At 41.5% G+C, this 24276-nt stretch overlaps 1 protein-coding gene across 12 annotated transcripts in view; it reads left to right on the top strand.

Moving 5' to 3' along the window:
• The window catches only part of arvcfb (ARVCF delta catenin family member b), a 267199-nt gene that overhangs the window by 205715 nt on the left and 37208 nt on the right, over window positions 1-24276 (top strand). For 8 of the 12 annotated variants that reach the window (XM_080894650.1, XM_080894651.1, XM_080894642.1 and 5 more), the window contains 5 exons: window positions 3611-3794; window positions 14114-14231; window positions 14381-14552; window positions 15711-15728; window positions 17431-17502. In XM_080894650.1, the coding sequence (XP_080750776.1) occupies window positions 3611-3794; window positions 14114-14231; window positions 14381-14552; window positions 15711-15728; window positions 17431-17502 (564 nt within the window). The remainder of the gene's footprint in view (window positions 1-3610; window positions 3795-14113; window positions 14232-14380; window positions 14553-15710; window positions 15729-17430; window positions 17503-24276) is intronic. The other 4 variants (XM_080894646.1, XM_080894653.1, XM_080894648.1 and 1 more) reach the window with 1 other exon arrangement.

The following is a 24276-nucleotide window of genomic DNA, read 5'->3' on the forward strand; positions in this document are numbered from 1 at the left end:
TTATTGTTATCGTTTTAAACATTGTTACCTCCCCCTAAAAAGTCCAGGGAGGTATCCAGTCAGGTCAGCTATTTACATTGATCAGGGCTGTTGCCCTGTTGTAAAAGCTGTCCTTGAGTCTATTTGTTCGGGACCTCAGCAGCCTGAACCTCCTGCCAGACGGCAGCAGCTTAAACACCCGGTGTCCTGGGTGTGTGCAGTCCCGTAGGATGCTGCGTGCCCTCTTGAGACAGCGAGTGCTGTACAGGTCCTTCAGGGAGGGAAGAGGATGTCCAATGATTTTTTGGGCCATGTTGATGACCCTCTGGAGTGCCTTTCTGAGGCACGTTTGTCTTTTAATTGGATTCATGCCTGGATGCGGAGATTTCCTCTCAGATGCTCGAATGTGTTTGTTTGGGAAAAGTGACACAATTGACCCTGTGGGGAAAAATAAAAAGCAGATGAGATGGAAATGCTACCCTGTTGGGTAGTGCTAAATTCTGTGAGCGTCGTCTGCGCCAGTATCTGTTTCACACTCACATAGTGCCACGGGATACTGTGACTTCATAACGAGGCCAAAATTCAGATAAAATGATAAATGATTTTCCACCGACTGTGACATCTGTCTCTGCTGATGCTAACACACCTGCGGCTGCGAGCACTGCACTATTTACTTATTTTCTTCCGATCACAGCTTCAGTTTTGCTGATGGAAGAACATCCATATGCTAAAATAAAATCTCAGCTTGTTTTGCACCAAGTTAAACGTTCCATGAAAGTGCCTGTCTAAAAAAAAAAAAAAAAAAAAAATCAATATTGAATTTGTAGAGGTATGAAATTTACAGTAAACACCTGAAGCTCAAAATTAAACATGCTTTTCTTTCTACAATGTAATTACCTGAGCGTTGGTGATTTAATGCTCAACGGGATATTTTTCCCTGAATTTAGCCTGTAAGGTTGTGTTTACTCTCAGGACGTGACCTGCTCCCAACAAGCTGTGAGTCAGGTGGAGTGTTTTAGGTAGAGTCACGGCTGATCGTACGATACGCACCCTCCCTCCCAGGAAAGAAATAATCACAATATCCCTTGTGTGGAGCCACACCCCAGCTTCCACATCTAATAGCATCCCACCCTGGTGGTCTCTGACGCACAGGAAGTCTAGTCTAGTCACCAACTGAAAAAACAGCGAGTGGAGCTCCGGTGTTTCCACTTCAGTGGCCGATGTCACAGACATGTTAGCATCAGCAAAAATGTATGCTACATTCAGTGGAGGTTTATTTAGAAACTGCGAGACGCCAAAAATTCAACTGACTTTAAACTTGACACCGCGCTTCCTCACCAGCAGTCCAGCTGCAGACACACCCGCGCACACGCACAGGGATTCCTTAACTTGGTAGTGCGTGATGGCAAAGCAGAGCGGAAGAAGGTCATGAACTAAATTAAGATTTACTGTTTTGTAAGAGCGCCGCTTAAGTGTTTTAGTTACATTATGTTTTTTTTAACATTTCAAAGGAAACGGTCAAACAAGGCAGAACCACATCAGAGGGACTGGAAGTATTTTTAGCTCAGATCTGTCCGCTGAGAGTGGAGAGCATGATTTAACAGGGGAAATATTGACCGTCTGGAAAATGTACAGAAACCATTTTAAATAAGTGTGCCAGGAAGTATGACTGCTTCACTGCTCTGCTAATGGCCTGTTTATGGGACGAGAGCGAGTCACACGCTCTGGGTGCATGTGAATACAGAACTATATGAATGCGTTTATATGTGCAAAAGCTGCGAGTCTCTGAGCACTTTGGCATGTGCGAGTGTGTAAATATTTGCTTAATCTTAATCTTAGCCCCCAGCTGTTAGTCCTGTGGACCAGATTGGAGTGAGAGGGTGGGGTGGGGACGCTCGCAAGGAAGCCGGTGATATTGTATGAAATAAAAAAGGACAGGTGTCTGCTACTTTTTTTTTCTCGAGAAAAAAAAGAACGTTTCTTTCTGTGGTTCAGCTGGCAAATTTGGCTCATCCGTCAACACAGTCGGCACTTATCCGGCTGCAGTTTCTGCATTCATGGAGGCATGCTAGATGCTCTGGATGTCACTTGGCTTTAAAAACAAAATGCCAAACTAAGGTGGGACTTAGACACCGTAAACAGCGTTGTTACCTATAGCTGTGAAGCTACAGCTGATGATGATGATAAACCTCCATACATTCCTTTAGAAAACATACTAAAAAGGCTCATATACATAACCCGGAAGTGAATAAGCATTGTACTTGCACGTTCACAAGTACAATGCAAATGCAAGTTGCTAAGAGCTTTTCCAGCATGCATGGATTAAGTTGCTGCTGCATAGGCACAGGGTTTTAGGACCAAATTGTGAAAGAGGAAAATAAAGGGTGTGATAAGTGATGAGAAGCAGAAACAGAGACCTGAGGGCTGGATTGATGAAAACAACAACTCAGGAACGTGTCCAACATGGGCTTGAGCGAGGTTTTGGGGGGTTTTTGTTTTGTTTTTTTGCTTTTAAAGTGTTTTCCTCTCCTCAAACTGGCTGCATCGCTTCACAGCTTCCATGTGTCTGAGTGAAAAACCCATCTGATGCTTGATGCTTTAACACGGCATTTTATTTTTCTGTGGGTTTGGCTGTCTGGCTGTGCTCCCAAAAATTCCCCTCCTCTTTTCTTTGTGTGCCTGCCTCTGTTTTGTGAAGCCCTGGGATGCACATACCCAGCTCAATTTAGTTTACTTTTTTTTTCTTTTGCTGAAGTATAAAATTGGCTGGCTGTTAGTGAGATTTGCAGCCACCTAGAAAATGCTCTTTCTCCTGCTTGGATTTCTTGGGAAAGATAATGGAGGACAGGGATGATTGAAACGGGGTGTGCATGTGTGTGCTGTTGGATAGAAAAGCCGAAGCAGATCATTTATCCTGATCCAATACACACACAATATCTGCAGGACATGAGATCCGAGCGGCACATTACGTGCAACAGCTGAGAAATAACATGATGTACTGTAAGAACGCTGTGAACCTAATATTGCTGTTGACATATGAGGATATTATAGAAATATCACAGCGATACGGCTGCTGTAAACTTTGTATTTATTACAGCAAAGTAGCAGTCAGCTATGTTCTCATGGAAGAATAATAAAAGTATTACAGTGGGGGGGTTTATACAGTGCAATATGGTCCGTTGGTATCATGCCTGGATAATGAACACCCAGTCTTCTATTATTTTTCTAAAACATATTTTTTGCCAAACTAAATGTGTTTCTGATTGCAGTCTTAAAGCCTGGACAGTAGGCTCCTTTGTTTTTCTGTTATACGGCTGTTATTAAATCGCATCACTTTCAGTTTGTGTGCACAGTTTCTCTGTTCTGTTCTTTTTTTTTTTTTGCCTGTTTTGCTACATCATTCCTGTCAAGCTTCACCTTCTTTCATTCTCTTGTGTTTAAATTGTCAGCTACACCACCCTCACACCATCTCTTTTTAAAATGTTCTCTCTCTTTGCAGATATATGTGCATGTATATACGCCTCCTTCGTATATCCTCTCTTTCTCCTCTCATAATCCTCTTTTTTAACCAACTTATTGCTATCCTCTTAATTCGTCTCTGCATTTTCCTCCCATCTGTGCTCCCCTGCAGGAACCTTGTGGAATCTGTCATCCTATGAACCCCTGAAGATGGTGATCATCAACCACGGCCTGCAAACCCTGACCAACGAGGTGATAATCCCCCACTCGGGTTGGGAGCATGAGCCCAATGAGGACTCAAAGCCGCGTGATGCAGAGTGGACCACCGTGTTCAAGAACACCTCCGGCTGTCTCAGGTAGGATCCGCCCTGGACTGGATTACTGGCTCCAACTAAATTATGAAGATAGTTCAATAACAGTTTCATCCACCTGTTAAACATAGCTTCTGTGGTGACTAATAGATTTCGGAGAGGAAAAGTTCAGAAATCGGATTAATCAAACGACTGCATTTCCATCAAAATAAATGTTATTAGTCATTTGACTCAAGCGTTAATATTTATAAATGTCTCAACATTCAACAAGAAGCAAATGGAGGCTAAATGTGTGCACAGGATAAAAAAATGATCCAAAATTGTTCCAAACATATCAGAAGTGTCTCTTTCACGGTTTCTGACCTGGAACAATGTGTCAGTTCAATCCTTTGGTTTTTCAGCTGAAAAATAATTGACAAATATTTTTGATAAACTGTGAGTCACCAGCTATTTGCCATGTAGGACCTGCCATATCTGCTTTTTGAAGTTTTCCAAATACATGGACGCGATGCCTTCTTTCGCCACATGTGGAAGTAATCTGTATTGGCTGTAAGACTCATGATTGGACAGGACAAGCAATGTGAAGATTTTACTGTGGGGCTTAGGGAAAGTGAAATCACTTGATGATATTTTACAGTCGTATTGATTACCTGTAGAAGTAATTAGCCAATCCTTTACTTTGACTGCTCACCTAGTTTGTAAGGGAAAAAAACAAATCTGCAAACAAAGAAAAAGTGCAGCTTATACTCCCAGAGTGTCTTGAAAGACAAGATACCAGTCTGCAAGGATACCAGTTTGCAAAGATACCAGTTGGAGAGGTGGACAGGTGTGATGCATATAAAACTGCTTGATGACCTGTGACGGGGTCACATAACCTCCTAGAAGAATTTACGATAGAGCAGTTGCTGTGGCTCCTGTGCATGCCTGCCTGTGTCTTATACATGGAAAGTGTGTTGGTGTCTGCAGTAGAGCTGCTTGGTGACTTTGGTCTGTGGCTTTAGGAAAACATTAGGCTATTTTTGACACAGTGCAAACTTCTAACGTTACATTTGTTCACACAGTGCGTTCACACTTCTTGTATTTTGGGAAATAGTGCTCTGTTGTCCTCGTTTTCTCTGCTTGTCCCTTATTATTTTAATATTAGCCAGGTGACTGACCACCCCAGCTAATGAGTTTGAAGCTAAGACTAAACTTAACAGGTTACGTTTAAATAATCAAACAAATGAAGTTAATCTTAAAGTGATGAAGGCTGAGTAAAGGTAAATTTAGCCCACAGTGCAAAGTGTTGCTGCTGACAGTTGAATGTTTCTTGTGGAGTGCTCCTTTATAATGGTTGGAAAAATACACCATTCAGAAGTTAGCATTAAGTTACAATAAAAATATTACTTCTGAATGAATGTTAAGCTTTTATCCATAACCTGGAGTTATTGCCGTCTCTGGAAACAGTTCTTAGATCAAGTATTTTGTTTCACGCAGCTTTCTTCATACCTCTTTATGTGCCCATTCGTTTATAAAGTTAAGTTTCAGTTCTGAACTTCCCACATGCAGATACTCTTAAGGCCTTGATGGTCTTCGTTGCAAAAGTTGCAAGCTCACTGGATGCCTTAAAACAATGGGTCACTTCATTTTGACCTAACAGAGTTGACAAATGGCAAATTCGAGGGGCTTTGAATAACAGGCTCATACAGCTCTGTTATTGTTAGCAGCGAAGTAATTTTGCAGTGGCCTTGGTTAACTACAATATATCACTTTACGATACTGAGGTACATACAAGTACTGAGGTAGAGGTCAATTAGTAAAAAACAACAAAACAAAGTAACAATACCAAGTACTGCAGTTAAGGATTCTTGAATTTTAATTGACCACATTACTGTTCTTCCTCTTTCCCTCGCAGTATCTCTGTGGGTGCTGCTGACTCCTGAGCGCCCACAGAAGCATTGTCACTTATTTCAAAATAGCTAAAAAACACAGGTTTCTCTCACTGACATATATTTCTGCTGATTTTGTTACATGATGGCACAAAGGTAGAGCGGTAATTTTCCCAGTACTGCTCTATGAGATAAATGCTAAATAATTAAATAGGTGTGTATGTTGTGTGCCTTAGTGGTAATTATTAGTGCTGATTAGATACGTTTTATTGATGAAATCATTCATGAATTAATCCCAGAGAATAAAAAAGAAACATTTGCTATTCTACGTCAAATATAAGGACAAAACTAGCCTAGGGAGTGTTTTCCCTGGAAACGTTAAGTAAAAGTATAACAGAACCGCTAAACACTTTAGTTAACCTTGTAACTCTTAATGTACAGTAATGATACAGAATAAAGCTGAAAAATATCTTCTAATCTCTTTCTATCAGGCTTCAAGCTTTTAACCACTTGCTTAAAACCTTTTCCGCCACAATAATTATCTCCATCTACTCTTCTAGTGCTTTTGTAGTGGCTCCCCCTGTAGTTACTAAATTGTCATTGGAGGCTGACATGGTGCTCTCACTATCAGACATGCTTGGCCTGCTGTCATTGCTGTGCTGTGCTTCTTCTACCACTCCTACCAATGCAGTAGCAGTTAGTGCAATCTTTCAGTCTACTGTAGTTTATCGTTTACCAGGCCTGCTGCGCTAATCATGCTGAAGGTTATGAAAACTTAAAGTTGAATGTATATTTTACCCTTCACACTATGTCATAAAGCAAGGCAACTCAAAATAGATTCTTTTACAATTTAATTTATCTCCACATGAGCTTTAAAGGTGTTGGCTCGTGGTTTTATACAGTGAGTGCTAATTTCTTGTTGTTAATCACTTGCAGGTGTATCCTTAGACTGCTAAGAAGCTTCGGCTTGATGTGTCATTTCAAACTTATTGCTGGTGTGATTTTTTTTTTCTTGCCTTTTCAGGCCCAACAGGCATAATTTGAAAAAAAAATCTGGATCTGTATTGATTTGTTAGCCTGACATTTGTGCAGTTTACCACATGCAACAAATAGGCAAAGTACCTAATGTGCCGCTCTGTCTCTAACAGGTAAATTAAAGGTATTTTGAGCATCAGGGAAAAAAAGAATCCTTCAAAACTTCTCTTCATCTTTCTTAAATCCTGTCGTCAGCTGAGGAGGACGGCATGAGTGCAGCATTGTGTTCCTGTTATTAACTTCCAAGTAGTTTCCCCTCTCTTTTTTTCTCCTCTTTTACCTTGGCCACTCATTTTGGCTTCGGCTCAGAGTGACAGACTGTAGTAAAGTGTGAAAAACAGTGAATGTGTGTGTGGGTAATCGCGCCTCGTGCCTGGCTGTGCCGTTTCTTCCTGGGCCAGCCAAGCCTGTCTAGACTGTAGTCCAGAATTCCTCCCGCAGTAGATGCTGCGGCTTGCTGGTCGACATCCAGAACGATATAACATCCAAGTCCAGCGCAGACCCAAAACACCAGAATGTATTTCACATGTTAGTTGGCTTCCTTCTAGTTTTCCCAGACAGAAAGTGTTGAAACTTGCTTGTAATTTTAGAACATTTTCTGCTGAGTTGAAGAACAGCATTAATGAACCTGGAGGGAATAAATGAAAGCTCTGATGAAGTTGAGGAAAGTCAAAGACAAGTCATAGAATATTTCATGGAGGCCACAGTGGACCTACTGCTCTTCTTTCATTATTTCTGATATTCCCTCTTTGTGTTGTTTCTATCTAATGTTTATTACACAGCACTGTATCAACCTTGATATCATCATTTCTGTCACATATCACAATATCTCGCCGCCGCTCTCGCTCCTTTGACCCTCGATGCAGGCCAAGCTGACAAGAATGTGTCTCCATGGCAACTGTTACTAAGCCCACAGTTGCTTAGACGCAGGGTTTGTGCACCGGGGAGAAGTGCTGATGCCAGGGAGAATCTGTTTACTCACGCCAACAGAGCTTACACCTCAATAAAAACTGGAATAGTTTTATTATAGCAGCCTGCCTCCGGTGTCGATAGGAGCCTGCTTATTTACAGCGTTTACGCTGTGGGCTTGGTGAAAAGGAAACAGAGGCTGTGTGTATGTGTGTGTTGTTGTAAGTGGTGTTGAGAGTGGAGGGGGTTACACAATAAGACTAAGGCTGGAAAACAAGACCTAGTTTTGAATTGGAAATATTTCCAGTAAAAGAACGGGAATGCAAGTGTTTTGTGATTCTAGCTTTTAATTAATGCAATTTTGAGCCAGTACTGGACCCCCCAGTATGCTTGTATGCATGCTGTTTATAAATGGCTGCTTGTTCAAAACAGACAAATGATTGAGTATATACAACGAATGATTGTTATCTGAATCCTGGCGAGCGTGGCTGCATTGTGGAATTGCAGCTTGGAAGAGTCTCCTGGAGCTGATGGTGGATGCTTGAGATTCCACTTCAGCGTGTTTCAGAAGCTTTCCAGAAGTGGCTCTCCACTAGGTTTGGCTAAAATAACACACCGACAGAAGTGAAGGCAAGCTGCAGAGGGTTAATGAGGAATTCAGAGATAGGCAGGGTATGGCCTATCCACTCAGGTTTAATACTAAAATGAAATTATTTCACACCAGGAATAATCGATTAGAGGTTTAAATAGTAGAAATGGTATAACTTCCTACGGTTCAGTCTCATCACGTGGATGATTACATAGCTTACCGAAAATCTAGGAAACCTATAGATGGGATAATATTCACACTTCCACATTAACATTTCCTCTAATGACAAGATAAAATTCAGAAATACAAAGGACGCCAATTTAATAATTTATTAACAAAAATAAGAGACTTGTTTCAAGATTATATTCAAATATCAAGTCAGTGGAAAAAACATGCAAGTAATAAATCGAAATGCAAGTATGAGAAAGAGTCTGAGTTTTCCATTTCAGAGGATGATTGGCAGACTGTGTCTGATGCTGTTGACCTCCACCAGCTCAGGTGCTTGGAGAGGATTCTGCTGGCAGAACCTATAAAGATATTTTATAACCCCCATGTTAAAGTATGCACACACAGGTGAAACGACTGGTTTGTGTTGGCAGAAGCGTGGAGAACAGCTGGCAGACCACTATCATATATTTTGGAGTTGCACAGTCATCTTGCCCAGCTGGTGGGAGAAAATAAGGGCACTACCGACTATATTGGGAAGAGAGGTGGACTTTTTGGTTCAACTGTGTAACACTGTGAGCAATCTACTTATACATGTATATTCTACTTAAATACTTCTACATGTAAATGTTTGAAAAGTGAATGCCCAACTAAGAATAACTTGGTTACAATAGTGAGTAACTTGCAAGACATGGAGGGAATTGCTTCTTTATGGACTGATCCATTCTAAAAATTTGGAAGAAAATTTATGCATTATGACGTTCTACATTTGAAATGCTCTGGTACAACACCACGTTTACACAAGGTTATACAATATTCACCAACTATAAGAAATAAAAGCCTTTGATCCGCTTATCTGAACTTAGTGATCACCTTGATCCTGTGATAAAACATTTCTACCCACAGCTGCTTTTTGAATGATATGAATCAAAAGCATTGGCCTTTGCAGGATTCTTAACCCAACACAATAGATTTTGGAACTGCAAGTTAGATAGCACTCTAAATCGCTGTCACCAAGACAAAAATGGAGGAAATATATCTGATCTTCCAGTCAATCAATGCAAAAGTGTATCGCAGCTTTTCTGGCAGCATGTGGTGACTGCCTCAAAGGGTCTGATTTTGTTACTTAAGAACATTTTATTGTTGCTGATACATGAATGTTGTTTTTAAAAGCAAAAGCAAAAGTAGCCATATTTTTCTGCAACTTGGACTCTGCTCATGTGATTTTTCTATGGCAACAGAAAAGAAATCAGCATTCTGGAAAGTCCTGCTTTGCTGAATGTCAGCTGAAGCAGTGCGACAAATAAGCCAGTCACTGCATTACAGTCAACCCTCCCATCCTAAATAATTTAGAAAAAATGACGAGATTGATTGATGGGGTGTGTTTTTGGCACCTTAAATCTTGCTACACATTTTGCTTACAGGCTCAGGCATTACGAAAAGAATCTCAACAAGGATTAGATACGAAGCTCAATCCATACACTGAATCAGAAATACGATCAGCACTGATAAACCTGACAGATACCAGAGCTGAGGATACACATATGGTCCCAAATGCTTCTGCTGACCTTGCAGGGCGATAGCAAAGGTCAGCCAAGTCTTCATCCATCTCCATCAGTGCTGCTCCACTCTTTTCCTGCTCTATTGTCCTCCGATGACCACATGACTCTTAAGCAACCTTCACACCCACAATTCATCTGATAAAGCAGACACACAATATACACACTGACGAGCTGATGGGGTCTGTGCAGACTGAAAGACAGACAGACCTCTGAAAGCACACCCGCTCGTTCTCTCAGTTTCTAACGGTAAAATATGACACGCCGAGGTCCAGAAAAAAATACATTTTCGGAATTCTGAAATTGTCAGATAATTGGAGTACGCAAGGCCGTACGATGAGCTAAAAACTTTTAAGAATGAAGCGTTCTCATAAGGGCACTGACCCATTGTGGTGTCCTTTTTATTTTTGCAGAACCACTGCACGCTCAGAAGCAACAGTGTCCTAAAAACATGTCTTTCTGCTTAATAATAGATTTTTGAATAATAATAGTTTTTGAAGAACTACATGTTTTCAGTTACTGCACTTGATCATCAAAAAGAAAAGAAAATGGTCTTGTTTTTCCAAATTATATAATGTTATTCCATTGTTGTATTATTTTACTCTGGTATTTTTTACTGCGTTCTACAGTATCACCGTCCAAACACGACAATCAACTCAGATTTGGCATAGTGAGTGCCTATAATTGTGAGCGTGTTGACATTTAAATACACTGCTCAAAAAAATAAAGCAACACTTTTTAATCAGAGTACAGCATCAAGTCAGTGAAACCTGTGGGATATTGATGTGGTCGGTTAAATAGCAGAGGGGGGCTGTTAATCACTTTCAGCTGCTTTGGTGTTAATGAAATTAACAACAGGTCCGCTAGACAGGCAACAATGAAACAACCCCCAAAACAGGAATGGTTTTACAGGTGGAGTTCACTGATATTTTCCACTCTTCATCTGTCCTGACTGTTTGTTCTCTAGTTTTGAAGTGGCTAGTGTCAGTGTCACTACTGGCAACATGAGGTGATACCTGGACCATGCAGAGGTTGCACAGGTAGTCCAACTTCCGCAGGATGGCGCAACAATGCATGCCATTGCCAGAAGGTTTGTTGTGTCTTCTGGCACTTTTTCAGGACCATCGAGTGTATGCCAGGAGACAGGCAGCAGAGCTGGACAGGGCCGTAGAAGGTCCTCAACCCATCAGCAGGACAGGGATCTGCTCCTTTGTGCGAGGAGGAACAGGATGAGCACTACCAGAACTACAAAACAACCTGACTAGATGATATGACTAGGAACATGTCTGACATAGTCAGGACATAGAAACTACTGAGACCATTTTGAGTTGCTGCGATGAAATTTCAACAAAATAGATTGGTCTGCCACATAATTAAAAAAAAGGTGTCTTTGAATTCAGCCCTCTGTAGGTTGGTAATTTTCATTTCCATCAAACAGGGGTTTTTGTTCCTAACACATGACCCAGTCTAGATATTTTCGGCATGATCTTTTTCCATAGAGATCTCATGTGTTTTTAAAGTGTTGCTTGAATTTATTTGAGCTGTGTATACAAGTAACGGTTATATTACACTGGATAGAAATCATTTAGATTCTTAGGAGGTTCTCACCACTGCTGGTGTCCTGTCCATTCCAGGACTGCAACATTCCAAGAGAATGTTGTAACATGCTGGGGTTTCTTTGGAAGTGGGTTCAGTTTTCTCTAACAGTAACAAAAACACCCACGATGTGACAGCTGTTCCCTCTAGTTCCTCTATTACAGAACAAAGGTACAAAAGGATTGAGAATGGGAACGGATGAGGGAGGTAACGTTAGAAGAAGGGATTAGTGGCAGACAAACAAAGCCTGGTTTACTAGATCTCAAGTCATGCATTTGAATTCATCCAGTAGTTGCAGACCATCAGTCTGCACTCAGGTCATAAAATGACCAACTAACCAGCTGTTGGCTTGGGTAAAAACCCAATAAAATTATATGTTTGCTGCCACATTGCTATTAGGATTGGTAGAATGATGTCTGTTGCCTGAATTTTACTGCAGCTGCATTATCTTCCGACTCCATCTGATGCTGTTGTACATATCCAAAGCATCCTCATGCGTCAAGCATCTATGATGCTGAAGGTCAATTTTTCACAGAAGCCACATCAAATAGAATAAAACGAATAAGAAGGACAGGAAGTTGGAGGAAATAATCAATAACAGACCAGGCTAAATCCGGGTGTGATGTGACCGTGCCGGATGGAGAGGCAGCGTCACAGATCCACACCGGGCGTATTCATGGATACAGGTGCTAGTTGTTAAAGCAATGCATGTCAGTTTTCCAGATATACAGATATGAGTGAGTAAATGTCACAGCAAGCAAAGTTATGAGTAATGCCAACGGCAGGCAGTCAAACCTGGCCTAACATATTTCTGTGGTTCCCACATAAAAAGAAAGTTTTTGTAAAGCAGTAACAGTTTGTAAAAGGCAGGACAGCTCGATAATCACTAGTACATATAGACCATAAATAGCACAGCGCCACATGACCTGTCCATAAAGAGACAACAGCAGCTTTCTTCACTGTCTCTACTGACAGATGTACCATCTATATACCTCCAACAGGACAACTGTTCCCTCAAAGACTGCTGGAAATGAAACAGCTGACAATAAATCCTTGTGTCTGTCTGCCCCCAAATTCACTTCTGTCAAATAAATCCAAGGTGAGCGCGCCACTAGATTTGTGTACAGGGGAAATGACACCTCTTTTTTTTTAATACCTGGAGACGAATGGGGTTAAGTAGAGATTGTCGATCCTTTCTGCACTGTCTCCAACCAGGGATTAGTTAACGGTTTGTACACTGCAGGGTGATTCAGTAGACAAATGGTAGCTTTACCTAAATACACACATCAAAAACATGCCTGGGATTAAAGTGCATGGGTGTTTTCACTTGTAAATTAATCATTTTTGAGCAGAGAAGCATCTCCTGATGCAGTTTTTTTATGCTTAGTTCAAAGAAAGACCCAAACGCAGGACACCTGCAAACTAAAGCCAATCTTTATTTAAAATGTGCTTGTTGCAGCACATTGCAGAGACTGATGGAAGAAACAAATAAAACAAGACAAACAAGACAAGAAGGAGTCTGGTAGACAGACAAAGACCATAACTGCCAGCTAAGGGGAGCACTAGACTACACGGAGACCTGAGTTCACTAAATTCGTTGAACGCAGGTAAATGATTAACAAAATACAAGAGAGAAAAAAGCAGAAACCCCAAATGGCTCCACAGTGTTTGCAGTCTAAAATGAACCATTCAGCACTGTAGCAGCGGTAGACCTCATACATGTTTCAGTCCCCACGGCACAAAAAAGAGGCGCAGTTCTGCTTACCTCGGCAATGCTGCCACTCTTCCAAAGGCCTAACTGGGGGTCAGCTAATGGGATTATGTGAGTTGGAAGCCCTCATAAATGAAGTCCCCGGTGAGGAGCGGGGAGTCCCTGCTATCCCTTAACCCTCTTTAAATCCTTTCCCTTTCACAGTCAGACAGGCACACGAAGACTGCACCAGCTCTGCTGCCGTGCTTGTAGGAGCTGTGCTCAAGGCGCTGGGTGACGCCCGCCCCCCCCTCCTCCCCCCGTACCAAAAAAAAGAAATTTATGTTAATAATTTTTTTAAAAGATTATTCCTAAAGCTGTCTAGCTTTATTGCATTGTACATCTGAGGCAGACAAAGGATGGAGGCCGTGGGTCACATGGAAACTCTAAAAATCACACGGCTGGGGAAGACTGATATGGGTTTACATGGCACTTTTATTGAACAGTGAGACATCTGGCTGTAATTGTCATCCTCTCTGTATGCTTGTTATATTCACTTCTTTAGGACTATTAAAAACACTTTCACTGCCTTCGGTGCTTTCCCTCTTCCCTTTCCTAATTTTTGTGAAGGTATAAATAGTAGTTATAGGAGTACTGTTTATAATTAGAGCAGGCTCTCAGTGGATAGTTGTACTGTGATTTAGTATCCTTACTGCTTTATTGGTATTTCACACTGGATGCCAGCCAGAGTCAATGAGATGGGATTCTGGAGACTGTAGTGTCATATTTTGAAATGGATAATTTTATAATTATTTTTAGCACAAACTATTGACTTGTGATTATTCCAATTTAAAAAAAAAAACCCTATTGGTCAAATTTTCATTCGCTTCCTCAGACAAATCTTCGTCTATGCACGCCTCCTAAGCTTGATGTGTGTTACTTTGTTTCTGTAGAAATGTGAGCTCAGACGGGGCAGAGGCTCGGCGCAGACTGAGGGAATGTGAGGGATTGGTGGACGCTTTGCTGCACGCTCTTCAGTCAGCTGTAGGGAAGAAGGACATGGACAACAAGGTGAGACAACATCCGGGTCATCCACTATCATGGATTCAGAATGAGCTCATTCTAATAGCAGCTTGTTGCTGTAGTGTTCTTATGAATTTATGCTGTTCAGTATTCCTGTGATGAATGTAGCTGGTAATTTTCCCGTCTTTGTTTCACAGTCTGTGGAGAATTGTGTTTGTATTATGAGGAATCTGTCCTATCACGTACACAAAGAGGTGCCGGGGGCCGAAAAGTACCAGGACCCGTCGGCGCTACAAGCCCCAGGTTCAGCGGGACCACAAAGGAAGAAGAAAGATGATGCTGGCTGCTTCGGAGGCAAGAAGGCCAAAGGTGAGAGGGAGGATGAACAGAGGAGATGAAAACACTGTAACCAAACAATCACAGCTATCCAGTTCGTAGAAGATACAGATGCATGGATGATCTAACTCTCAATACAAATGTGTGCAAATAAAGGAGTTACTCACAGCAACACAACAGCTCTTAATGCATGTGTTGCTTCAGAGGTCTTAATCAGTGTTCTCCTGTGACTGTTATCTAAATGATGCCGTTATCGCCCAGCTGTACAACAGTAATGGCCGCCATTAATCAGTCAGCCAATGAGATGTGACTACCAGCCAGTGACCCCTGACTTCTAATGGCTCTTTGGAGAACCACATTAGTTTAGGGTTCAGGACAACACAATGCTTAACGTGTACAGAGATTAATAAAGAAGCCAGTTAACCGCTCGGATGCTTTCCGACGTGTAAACACACGTGCAAAGTGAATGATTACAGCCTTCAGACTGTACAGCAGTAGGCTAAGTTTGGCCTCTTCTTCCGTTTAGTGTTGCATTTGTTTTAAAATATGACATGATAATCAGCACGCACTCGTGCTTTGTTTTGGCTAATAGACAGCCTGATTGTTGGCTCTTACTTCAATCTCTTTGAGTACTTTTCTCCCCCTCCCACGCAGTGATTTTAATTTAGCACCGCAAATGCTGCTGCAGTCTCTGCTGTTTTATGTGTATTTCACCTGCCCTCTTAAAGCTGATACTTAATGTTTTTTAAAATCTTTCCCTTTTCCTTTTTTTTTAAAATTCTTTTCTCTCTTTCTTGCTTGCTAACCTATCTAAAAACCCCTTTCTCATTTTTCTTTATATCTGACACTTTTCTCTGTCTTTTACTGCCCTCCACACACCTTAAAATCTATCCCCATGGGTCCCAGAGACCATCTATGAACTGCTAATGGCTTGCTATCTATACAAAGCACCGTTTCCTTTCTTTAGTCTTTCTCTCTTTATTTAGCTTATTTGTCAGTTTTCTTTTCTCTTTCACCTTTCCTATTCAGTAACAGATGACTCCTTTTTCTGATAAAAACTGTTCTCATGTATTACACAGCCTCGTGACACAGACACACACACACACAGCACACTCCTATTTCACCATGGCTCTTCTCTCTTCTCCCTGCTTTGTTTTTTGGCATTGCTGCTGCTTCCTTGGCTAACTATAGAGGAATGGTTTAATCAAGGTGAGTGCCCCCCTCTTCAACCTTTCTCATTTTAGCTCTCTCCTCGTCTCCATCCTCTCCCTGTCTTCCCCCACCTCTTCCTCCTCCTCCTCCTCCTCCACCTCCTCGTTCTTTCCCCCTGGCTGTAGAATATAGTTAGAAGTAGTTTTGGGTGTCCTCCAGAAACCTGAGAAAGTTCCAAGGACTTAAGAAAATCGGGGGTTTCATTCATTCCACACACATTCCCTTACCATACCTACCGACCGTAGCTCTGAGCATTATAGACTTCCACCTGTCCCAAACTCCTCAGTTTGTTAGAATTAGTTGGTTGGATTTTTTTGTCAGTCCTCTAAGAAAGGTGAAAGGTAAAACGAGTGCTAAAACCGGTAAGTCAACAACAAATCTGTCTTTGTAGTGTTCTTAATTGGAGCTTGACTAATCCAGCGAACCAGAGATGCTGAAATGGAAATTTGCACATCTATCCCCAAATTGAACTTTGGTGTGAATTCTTTTAGACTCCAGATAAAATGAATCCTGACAGCTTTGAAGAACACCGCTAACGGTATCCAACTGGAGCTCTTCACCCCTTTCTAGTACACTTAAGCATAAATGTCAAGCTCTGCTGCACACTCAGTTTTTTTATGCATTTGTTTGATCGTTTGTGATTTGAAACTTCTGAGGATGTCAATAATTAAAGCTAAAAAATACTTTATTAAAGCTGCCTGGATCGTGCGCTACAGTTTTCTATTATCTGGAACATTTAAGTGTGCAAAAAATATAGAGGTAAATGATTCTTTACGGATTTGAATGTTTGGGCTTTTTGGGTCTTGCAGACTTTTTTTTTTGATGCTTTCAGACAGCAGTGCTGGTTCTTTGTTTGCTGTGGTGGCAGCGAGGGAAAATTCTGACACCATGGCTACTAGCTTCCCATCTTACCAGCATCTTGTTTTGCAACACTAAAGCCTCATTCAGACATGGATTTCTGTGAATCTGACGCCTGGCTTCATGTCGTTTTTTCATACAAATCGAGCATTTTCACTGTTTACAATCCTGCAGACATCTCTCTCTTAGCCTGTGTGCAAGGAGCATGCGAAGCCACACACAGACCCCGTGACAACTGCATTTACATTTCACTGGAGTCAAAGCTGGCCAAGCTTTTTCCATGTGTAGTAAAAGTCATGTGACCTTTCACGCTTGGATGAAGCCATGATGTCACTTTTTCTTGTTTAGCCAATGAAATAAAAACCATCTTTACCTGAACAACAGCATAAAGTCACTTTAACAGAATGATGACTTGACTTGAAATGTGAAACACTTTATAAAAGGCCAAGCTTGAAATATAGAAATAAAATTTTCCATTGACTTACATTTAAAATATTTTTTATAAACTTTTCTTTAAATAAATCATATATAACTATTTGGAGGAGACAACTAACACTAACTTTATTTGTTCAAAAAAAAATCCTCTATCCTTGAACCTGGATTTAGACAACTGATGTAAATTATTTCCTGAAGGGAAGCAGTTTAGTGTTTGTACATATCATGTTGCTACATCTGTGTACTGTGTGTACATTTAAACACTTGTGCGTTATTTGTTGTTTGAGATGCATTTTCTGCCCCTACGGTCCAAAGATTTTGACATCATCCTCAGCATAACCCTGGGGTCTCTTTTCAATATCCAGTTGTCTGACACTGACGTCCTCGTTTCCTTCCTCTCCTCCAGGCAGAAAAAACGGTGAGAATGACAAAAGCTACGACACATTGGATCTGCCTAAGCGCACAGAGCCATCAAAAGGTAGGCCTTTGTGAGCAAAACATTTTAACGCTAAATCTATACAGAACATCTCATCTAGTGAGTGAGTGGTTGGGTTGGGTGGGGTGGGGGCAAGTCGTTTCTGTGGTGGTCAACAAGAGTGTGGGAGGCCTTTGAGTGAGAAAGAGGCTCTCGGCTAGCTGGCTGTTGAGCTAGCTTTGTTTGATGGTTTTGTGCCTCCAGTGGGACGGTTGATTGTTTGCAGCTTGTGAGAGCATCAATTCTGTAAGCCCTTCTTTTTGTTAAATGCTGTGACAATGCACTGAGGCACAACAGGCAATAAACAGCCTCTGACTGTATACGGAGGCTGAAAATCATCTTTTGTTAAATATGTTGAATTGCTCTGTGCTCAAAGTTGTTTCTGACAGTGCACCTTAGGAGTGGATGGACAGCATCTTCTTTTACATCATGTATGTTCAGTATGGGTGCTGTTGTTATAGCAACGTGGCTCAAGTCTCACGATGTCATTTGTGTGTTGCCGGGTTGCAAAAATGGTGGGTTTGATTCTTGTGAAGGTGTCGCTCATGACTCATCCAGTGGCATCATACCTTGGTCAATCAGTGGAATACAGTCTGACGTCATATTTTCAGCTCAACTGAGCAAACGTAGGATGCTAAAAAAGTACCTGGTACCAGGTACTTCCACCTAGGAACCAATGTTGATGAGTACCTCATAGAAATGGCGCTTTACTGATCATCTGGCAACCACAGGTCATGAAGGAAACATGTGTATTCCCTATCCAGTTGTAGGTGGTGGCAGTTGCTCTGAAACTGATTGCTAAAGCATCAGTCAACAAGCCTACAGACCACACTGTGATCCCCTGGCAACTGCTGGTTGCATTCCAGGACTGGTTTGGCAAGTGGTTTCTGAAGGTTGCTGTCAGTCTCTTGTGTGAAACTGGGGTTCAGGAAGTCACCAACCAGTGTCAAGTCTTGTGTGAGTGAAGTCTAAAGCTCACAAATTTAAACAGTAAACACAGGTGTAGCAGCTCTGCCAGGTAATTTGATTTAAAAAAAAATCTTGGCTCTGACCAGTAACTTCCCAGAGTTTTTTCTGGTTTTAAAAAAACAAAAACACTTAGGTCCTCTTGAACGTTTCAGTTTTCAAGTTTTTTTTTAAAAGCTTTTATTGTTTGTGCCATCACGATATAATGACTTAATTAGCAACTGCTGAGGTGCTGACCATCTCCCTGCAACGTTAATCATGTTAATCATTCATGATAAGCCACATTGTTTACAGAAAACCTTCTGCTAATACAGTTGCCAAGTATTTACACAGTGGAAAAGTAACAAGCTGGCATGTCATAACTTCCTAATTTAGGTTGACTACGTTCAAAAGATTAGGAAAGTCGACCTTACCCTTACCCAAAGGATTTATTATCACATAATAACTAGAAGCCACATTGCTTCCACCCTGGAGTATTGTAGAAAATGTTTGTCAGCAACACACAAAGCTTGAGTATGAGATGTCTTTAGCTGTTGCTTGAGAACTTGAGTCAGTGTGGTTACTGGGAAAACATGGTTGTTTGAGGCCTTAATTTCAGTCTGTGAATCCACAAACTGATTATTATTTATTGATCATAGTCAAATATTAAAAGACTCTTATTCTCTCTTCTCTGTTGTCTAATGCATTGTACAAACAGACATGATGTTAGGTAACATTGCAGGGGGCATCATTCCCAGATTTGACATGTGGTTCATGCAGTAGAGTGTGTGTGTGTGTGTGCGTGCGTGCGTGCGTGCGTGCGTGCGTGCGTGCGTGCGTGCGTGCGTGCAGGCATAGCCTCTCTGCTGTTGGTATTTGGCAGTAACAGGCAGTTGACTGTCATAAAAGCAAATTAGCCTGCAGTACAAACCTCATCGAGTTAGGAGAAAGATGTATATTTGCTCATGTGTATGTCAGTACAGTACATTACTCTGCAGTAAAGTGTCCGTGGTGTCTGTGGAATTCGCATGCCCTTGTTAAACACCCCTGTGTGGTATTAACACATCAGCACCTTCATTACCAACCACTTAACTTACTGCAGGAACCTTTGGAGGGACCAGCATCTAAGTTTGTGGAAATTGATTTATTCCCTTGAAAGTCACCGCTCTGCAGCTGTACTTTCTCAGAGTTCAGCAACTTTGGGTGTGTGGCTTGCTGTGCTGATTGGCTGACATTTCACCCTGTCTATCTCTGCCACCTCACAGACAATTCTGGTAAAAAGCTTGCAAAAATTCACCACAGTTGTGTGTATCTTTGGCAAGTTTCCTCTGCCAAAGTGGTTGTATCCTCCAGAGTGCCGTCTCGCTGCTCAGATTTACCTGTCACAACATCGGCAGATTACTTTATCTAATGTACTCCGATGCTTGAACAGTGAAAATGCAGACAACCATTGTTCTCAAAGCACCTTTTAGTTACATTAAAAAGTTTTTGTAAGTAGAAGCTTTGGGTACTTTGGATAGAAATGTGGCTAATGTCTAGTGGCAGGCACTCAAAGTCCATATCACTTCCTGATTGACTGTTAATTAGCCACATTAACACGTCAAAGTGGGCCCTCGTTAAACTAGATCACAATTAATTGCTGTGCTTTTCCAAGTTAAGCAGATTTTGCCTTTTTTTAAATTGCCCCTAAAGTAAAGGAAAGTAGATGAGCTACAAGGATAATAATTAATATTTTCCACTGGCTGGGTTTTCATGGGTAAAAGCCAAGCTGCCACACTGCAGCTGAGGATCTATAGCAGCTAGGCTGGTGCTGCGATTGCATTACACAGTGTGGAAACAACTCCCGTCAGAGTTTAGACTCCAGAGAAAGCAATTATCGTTATAGGCCTAAATGTCATGCACAGCTGAGATGAGTGTATGGGTTCGTGTTGTAGAGAGCGGCCCCGGCATTTTCTTGCTCGCAGACAGACAAATCATATTTGACATTTATTAGCTCAACACACAGCAGAATAACAACAGTGAGATGCATGGATAATAAGCTTAATCACCAGAGCAAAACCCACAATGTCTTTTAAAGCACATTTATCACTTTTTCTTCACTGGGAAACATCAGGGATGGACGCGCTTGCTACTGAAAGACTGTAAAAGTCCTCTGGGTGCCTTGTTTGTTTTTTCTGTGAAAATGTGTATTTGTGTGATTGGGGCACATACTCCACTACCCACCTCCTCCACCACCATCACCATCACATCCGCTGGTCACCTGGGGGGCGTTTGCAATGAGGGAGCGAGAGCAGCTCCCAAGGCTGAGGGAGATATGGGAGATTACATGTGTATCCCAGTCCTGATCTGATGTCAGGCAGGGAGAGGTCAATGCAGGGAGCATGCTGGACCTGGCAGTGGGCAATGATTAATCTTGTTTATGTGTGCGTGTGTGCGTGTGTGTGTGTATGCTGGAAAAAGAAGAAAAGAGGAGACAAGAGAGCAAGGGCTCTGTGGGCATTTTATTTTGACAGCGGTTGTGATTAGAGGGCTGTCTGATGCATGTTTTGAGACAACTTTTTAAAGATACTAAAAGCTTCAGATGTGAATAAGTAACACAACATGCCCGACACTGACTAATAGCAGTTAAATGCTGTACTTTGTGTGTCTGCTAAGTTGTTGCTGGGCAGTCAGAGTACATCAGGTTTTTCCAAAATTGTTCTGTGAAAGCAGATGGCCAATATAACAGAGACCTGAGCTACGAAGCAGGATTTGAGCTTAACTATGTAACTTTAGGATTATTATGAAGACGGTTCACTTCTTACCAGGGTATATTACCATGATAACGTACGGTGTAGACCTAGCCTGTGTGGGAACAGGTTATTTTTCAGATTATGGATCAATAAGCCGATATCACAGTCCAATGATAATTTGAATCTCTGAAAAATAGCCCTCTGATCTGTGTGCACAGATACTATAAGGGCCTGTAGTTTTTCAGTAGCATCTAAAGGCTGTTAAACACCACCAGGGCTGAAAGGATAAAAACTATAACTGTCTGACATTAAAACAATAATTTAACAAAAAATCGTTTGTGAACTTTTATAAGATTGAATGATTTAGTTTCTTGAAAACAAAAGTGAAAAGTTGTGTAATACCTGTAGGAAGTTTGCCCACTGCAAAAGTCCAAGGCTGTAGTTCCAGCATTGGTGTCATTTGACTACAACTTTATGTACTGTGAGCACTGGAAGAGAAATAATGTAGTTCAGGGATTAGAAATAGCTGCTGTGTAAAGTATGGCTTATAAAATAATGTTATATAAATGTCAGCATGACTGAAGGTCGGAGTTATTTATCCCGTCATTAGAGAAGTCCAAAGTTACTGGGGAGGGGAGCTGTAACAAAAGTGATTAAGAATTGTGAAAAGACCCTTTCCATTAAAGAGCCTGTGAGTGTGGCAGCCCCTGAGATGTTGAAACATTTTCCCAGCAGTTAATTGAAACCACAGCTTTTACCCTTAGATTGGAAAAAGGTCAGGAGAGGAGAAGGAGGTGGGAGAACGGAAAAGATGTGAAAGGGTTTATGCAGTTAACTTATAGATCATACTTAATCAATTCTAAAGCATTAAAAGGTTTATGATCAGCCGACTCCTTAGCACCAAGTCCGTGTGATGTCCTGTTGTGCCGATTTGCAGCTGTGTGAGAATAGCACATGTGTGCTGCATACGAGCAAGGACGACTGTTCCAATAATAATGTTCCAATTTGGTTTTTCCAACATATGTGAAAGTGGCTTAAGAGTGGTGAGGGGGGGAAACCTGAATGGAATCTTGGTTCTTCCTGGTTTCTTCCAGCCTGAATAAAATATTGAAAGGACAGAGAAACAGTTGTTAGCTTTCCTTTGAGGAAACACTGTATCTAATTAATTAGACCTTACATTTACAGTCTTCATATGTTTCCCTTTATCTGTGCTCTTATGCTTTACTGTCAGAGTACTCTCATGATGCAGGAGGGTGGAAAGCACCTCACACAGCTGAGGATGTATTTGTGTTTTCAGTGAGCCAGAGCATCCAAAGTGTGCGAGTACAAGAGTTCAGATCATAGCCAAACCAGGACTAAGAGCGTTTTACCTTGAGACATAAAAAAACAAGCTTCAGCCTTTAAAAATCGACCAACTGCTCGCTCAGCTAATAAAAGATTTTTTTCCCCCAAGTGAATTAAGATAACTTTATTTGTGGCCTGCAGTAAAATCATTCTTACACATGCCTCCGACCACAAATGCATATATTATCAGTGGGATCAGATTGCAGAATGGAAAAGCTTTAAACTCAATGTCATTATGGGCACTTTAAGATGAAGACTGTGTACTTGCAGCAGTCATGGGGGGAGTCCCAAAGATCCCATACTTGCCAGTGCATGTCAGAGAACAAACCAAACCTTAGTCCTGGCACTAATACGCCCAGAGGGTCAATCAGCCCCTCAGAGAAACTCAGGCGAGTCTTCTCCAATCACGACATCCCAGTGTTTTTGAGACCCAGCCAAGACTCGGCTGTACATCTGCATCTAAAGGTCAAAGGTCACTCTTTCAAGGATGCCAATATTCACATTTTGGACAGAGAAGACAGATGGTTTGAAAGAGGAGTGAAAGAAGCCATCTATGGCCACTGTGAATGACCATATTTGAACAGAGGGCGGGGCTTACGACACCAACCGTCTGCCATCTATAATCCAGATTCGAGATCCCTTCCCAGACGCCTTAACGCCCACTCACATCTTGGGTCATTTGTTCTCAATAAGTCACATGATAGAGTGTGGAAAGGTGTCAAACCTTGGCTGACTATGACCCACACCAGTTTTCACACCTTGGCTCGTGTGATCAGGGAGAGGAACAAAAGGGGGTCCATGACCCTCTTTGGCTACGTCCACACGAATGTGTTTTCATTTGAAAACGCATCGTTTTCTCTCCGTTTTGGCTTCCCATCCACACTGATACGGTGTTTTACCTGAAGGAAAACGCAGCGTTTTGAAAACGCTCTCGAAAACGAATACGTTTGAAGATGGTGCTTTTGCGTCGCAGTGTGGACAGCGAAAACGGAGACTTTTGAAAACGATGACACATTTTAGTCATGTGATGCAGTCATGTGACCAATTAAACAAAGATAGCAGAGGGCATTATTCAGCAGTTGTTTTGTTTGCTTTGACAGCCCTATTAAAGATTAATCAGTCTGTACATGCTTCACGTAGCTTTTCTTCAAATTCTTTAACTCTCACTCACTTTTTGCACATTGTACTTTTGTGTTACTCGCAGCAACAACTCCACCTCATTGTCAGTCCATTTAAAAAACTCGGTGCTTTTCCTCGACATTTTGCCGTGACGTTTCAAAGAGCCGGAAAGTAAATAAACAGCAGACAGAAATGAGGCAGGCTGAATCTTCTTGCGTTTCACGCATGCGCAGTACTGGAACGTAAGCGTTTTCGGCCATTTCATTGTGGACGCACAACTCTGTGAAAACGACCGAAAATGCTAGTGTGGACACGGAGTGTTTTCAAACCTATCCGGGCTAGTGTGGACGTAGCCTTTGAGTCCAATAGGACTCTCCACCAATTGCTCTTAGACCTGAAGAAGCTTGTTGGATGAGAGGTGAAACGTCTTCCAGAAACTTAAAGAAGTCCACACGTCTTTCTTTCCAAGCTCCTTAGACCAGCGTTTTTTATTGAAGCGACGATTCCCATGAATAATATAGAGACTTCCATCTAGCCAGATCGTCTTCCATTTTCTTTAAAAGTGCAATGTAGTTTAGTTTATTTAATTATGCAACCCTAGGAGAAACATTAATACCTAAATATTAATATTGCATGT

This window comes from Rhamphochromis sp. 'chilingali', assembly GCF_963969265.1.
Source record: "Rhamphochromis sp. 'chilingali' genome assembly, chromosome: 10".
NCBI classification, from domain to species: Eukaryota; Metazoa; Chordata; class Actinopteri; order Cichliformes; family Cichlidae; genus Rhamphochromis; species Rhamphochromis sp. 'chilingali'.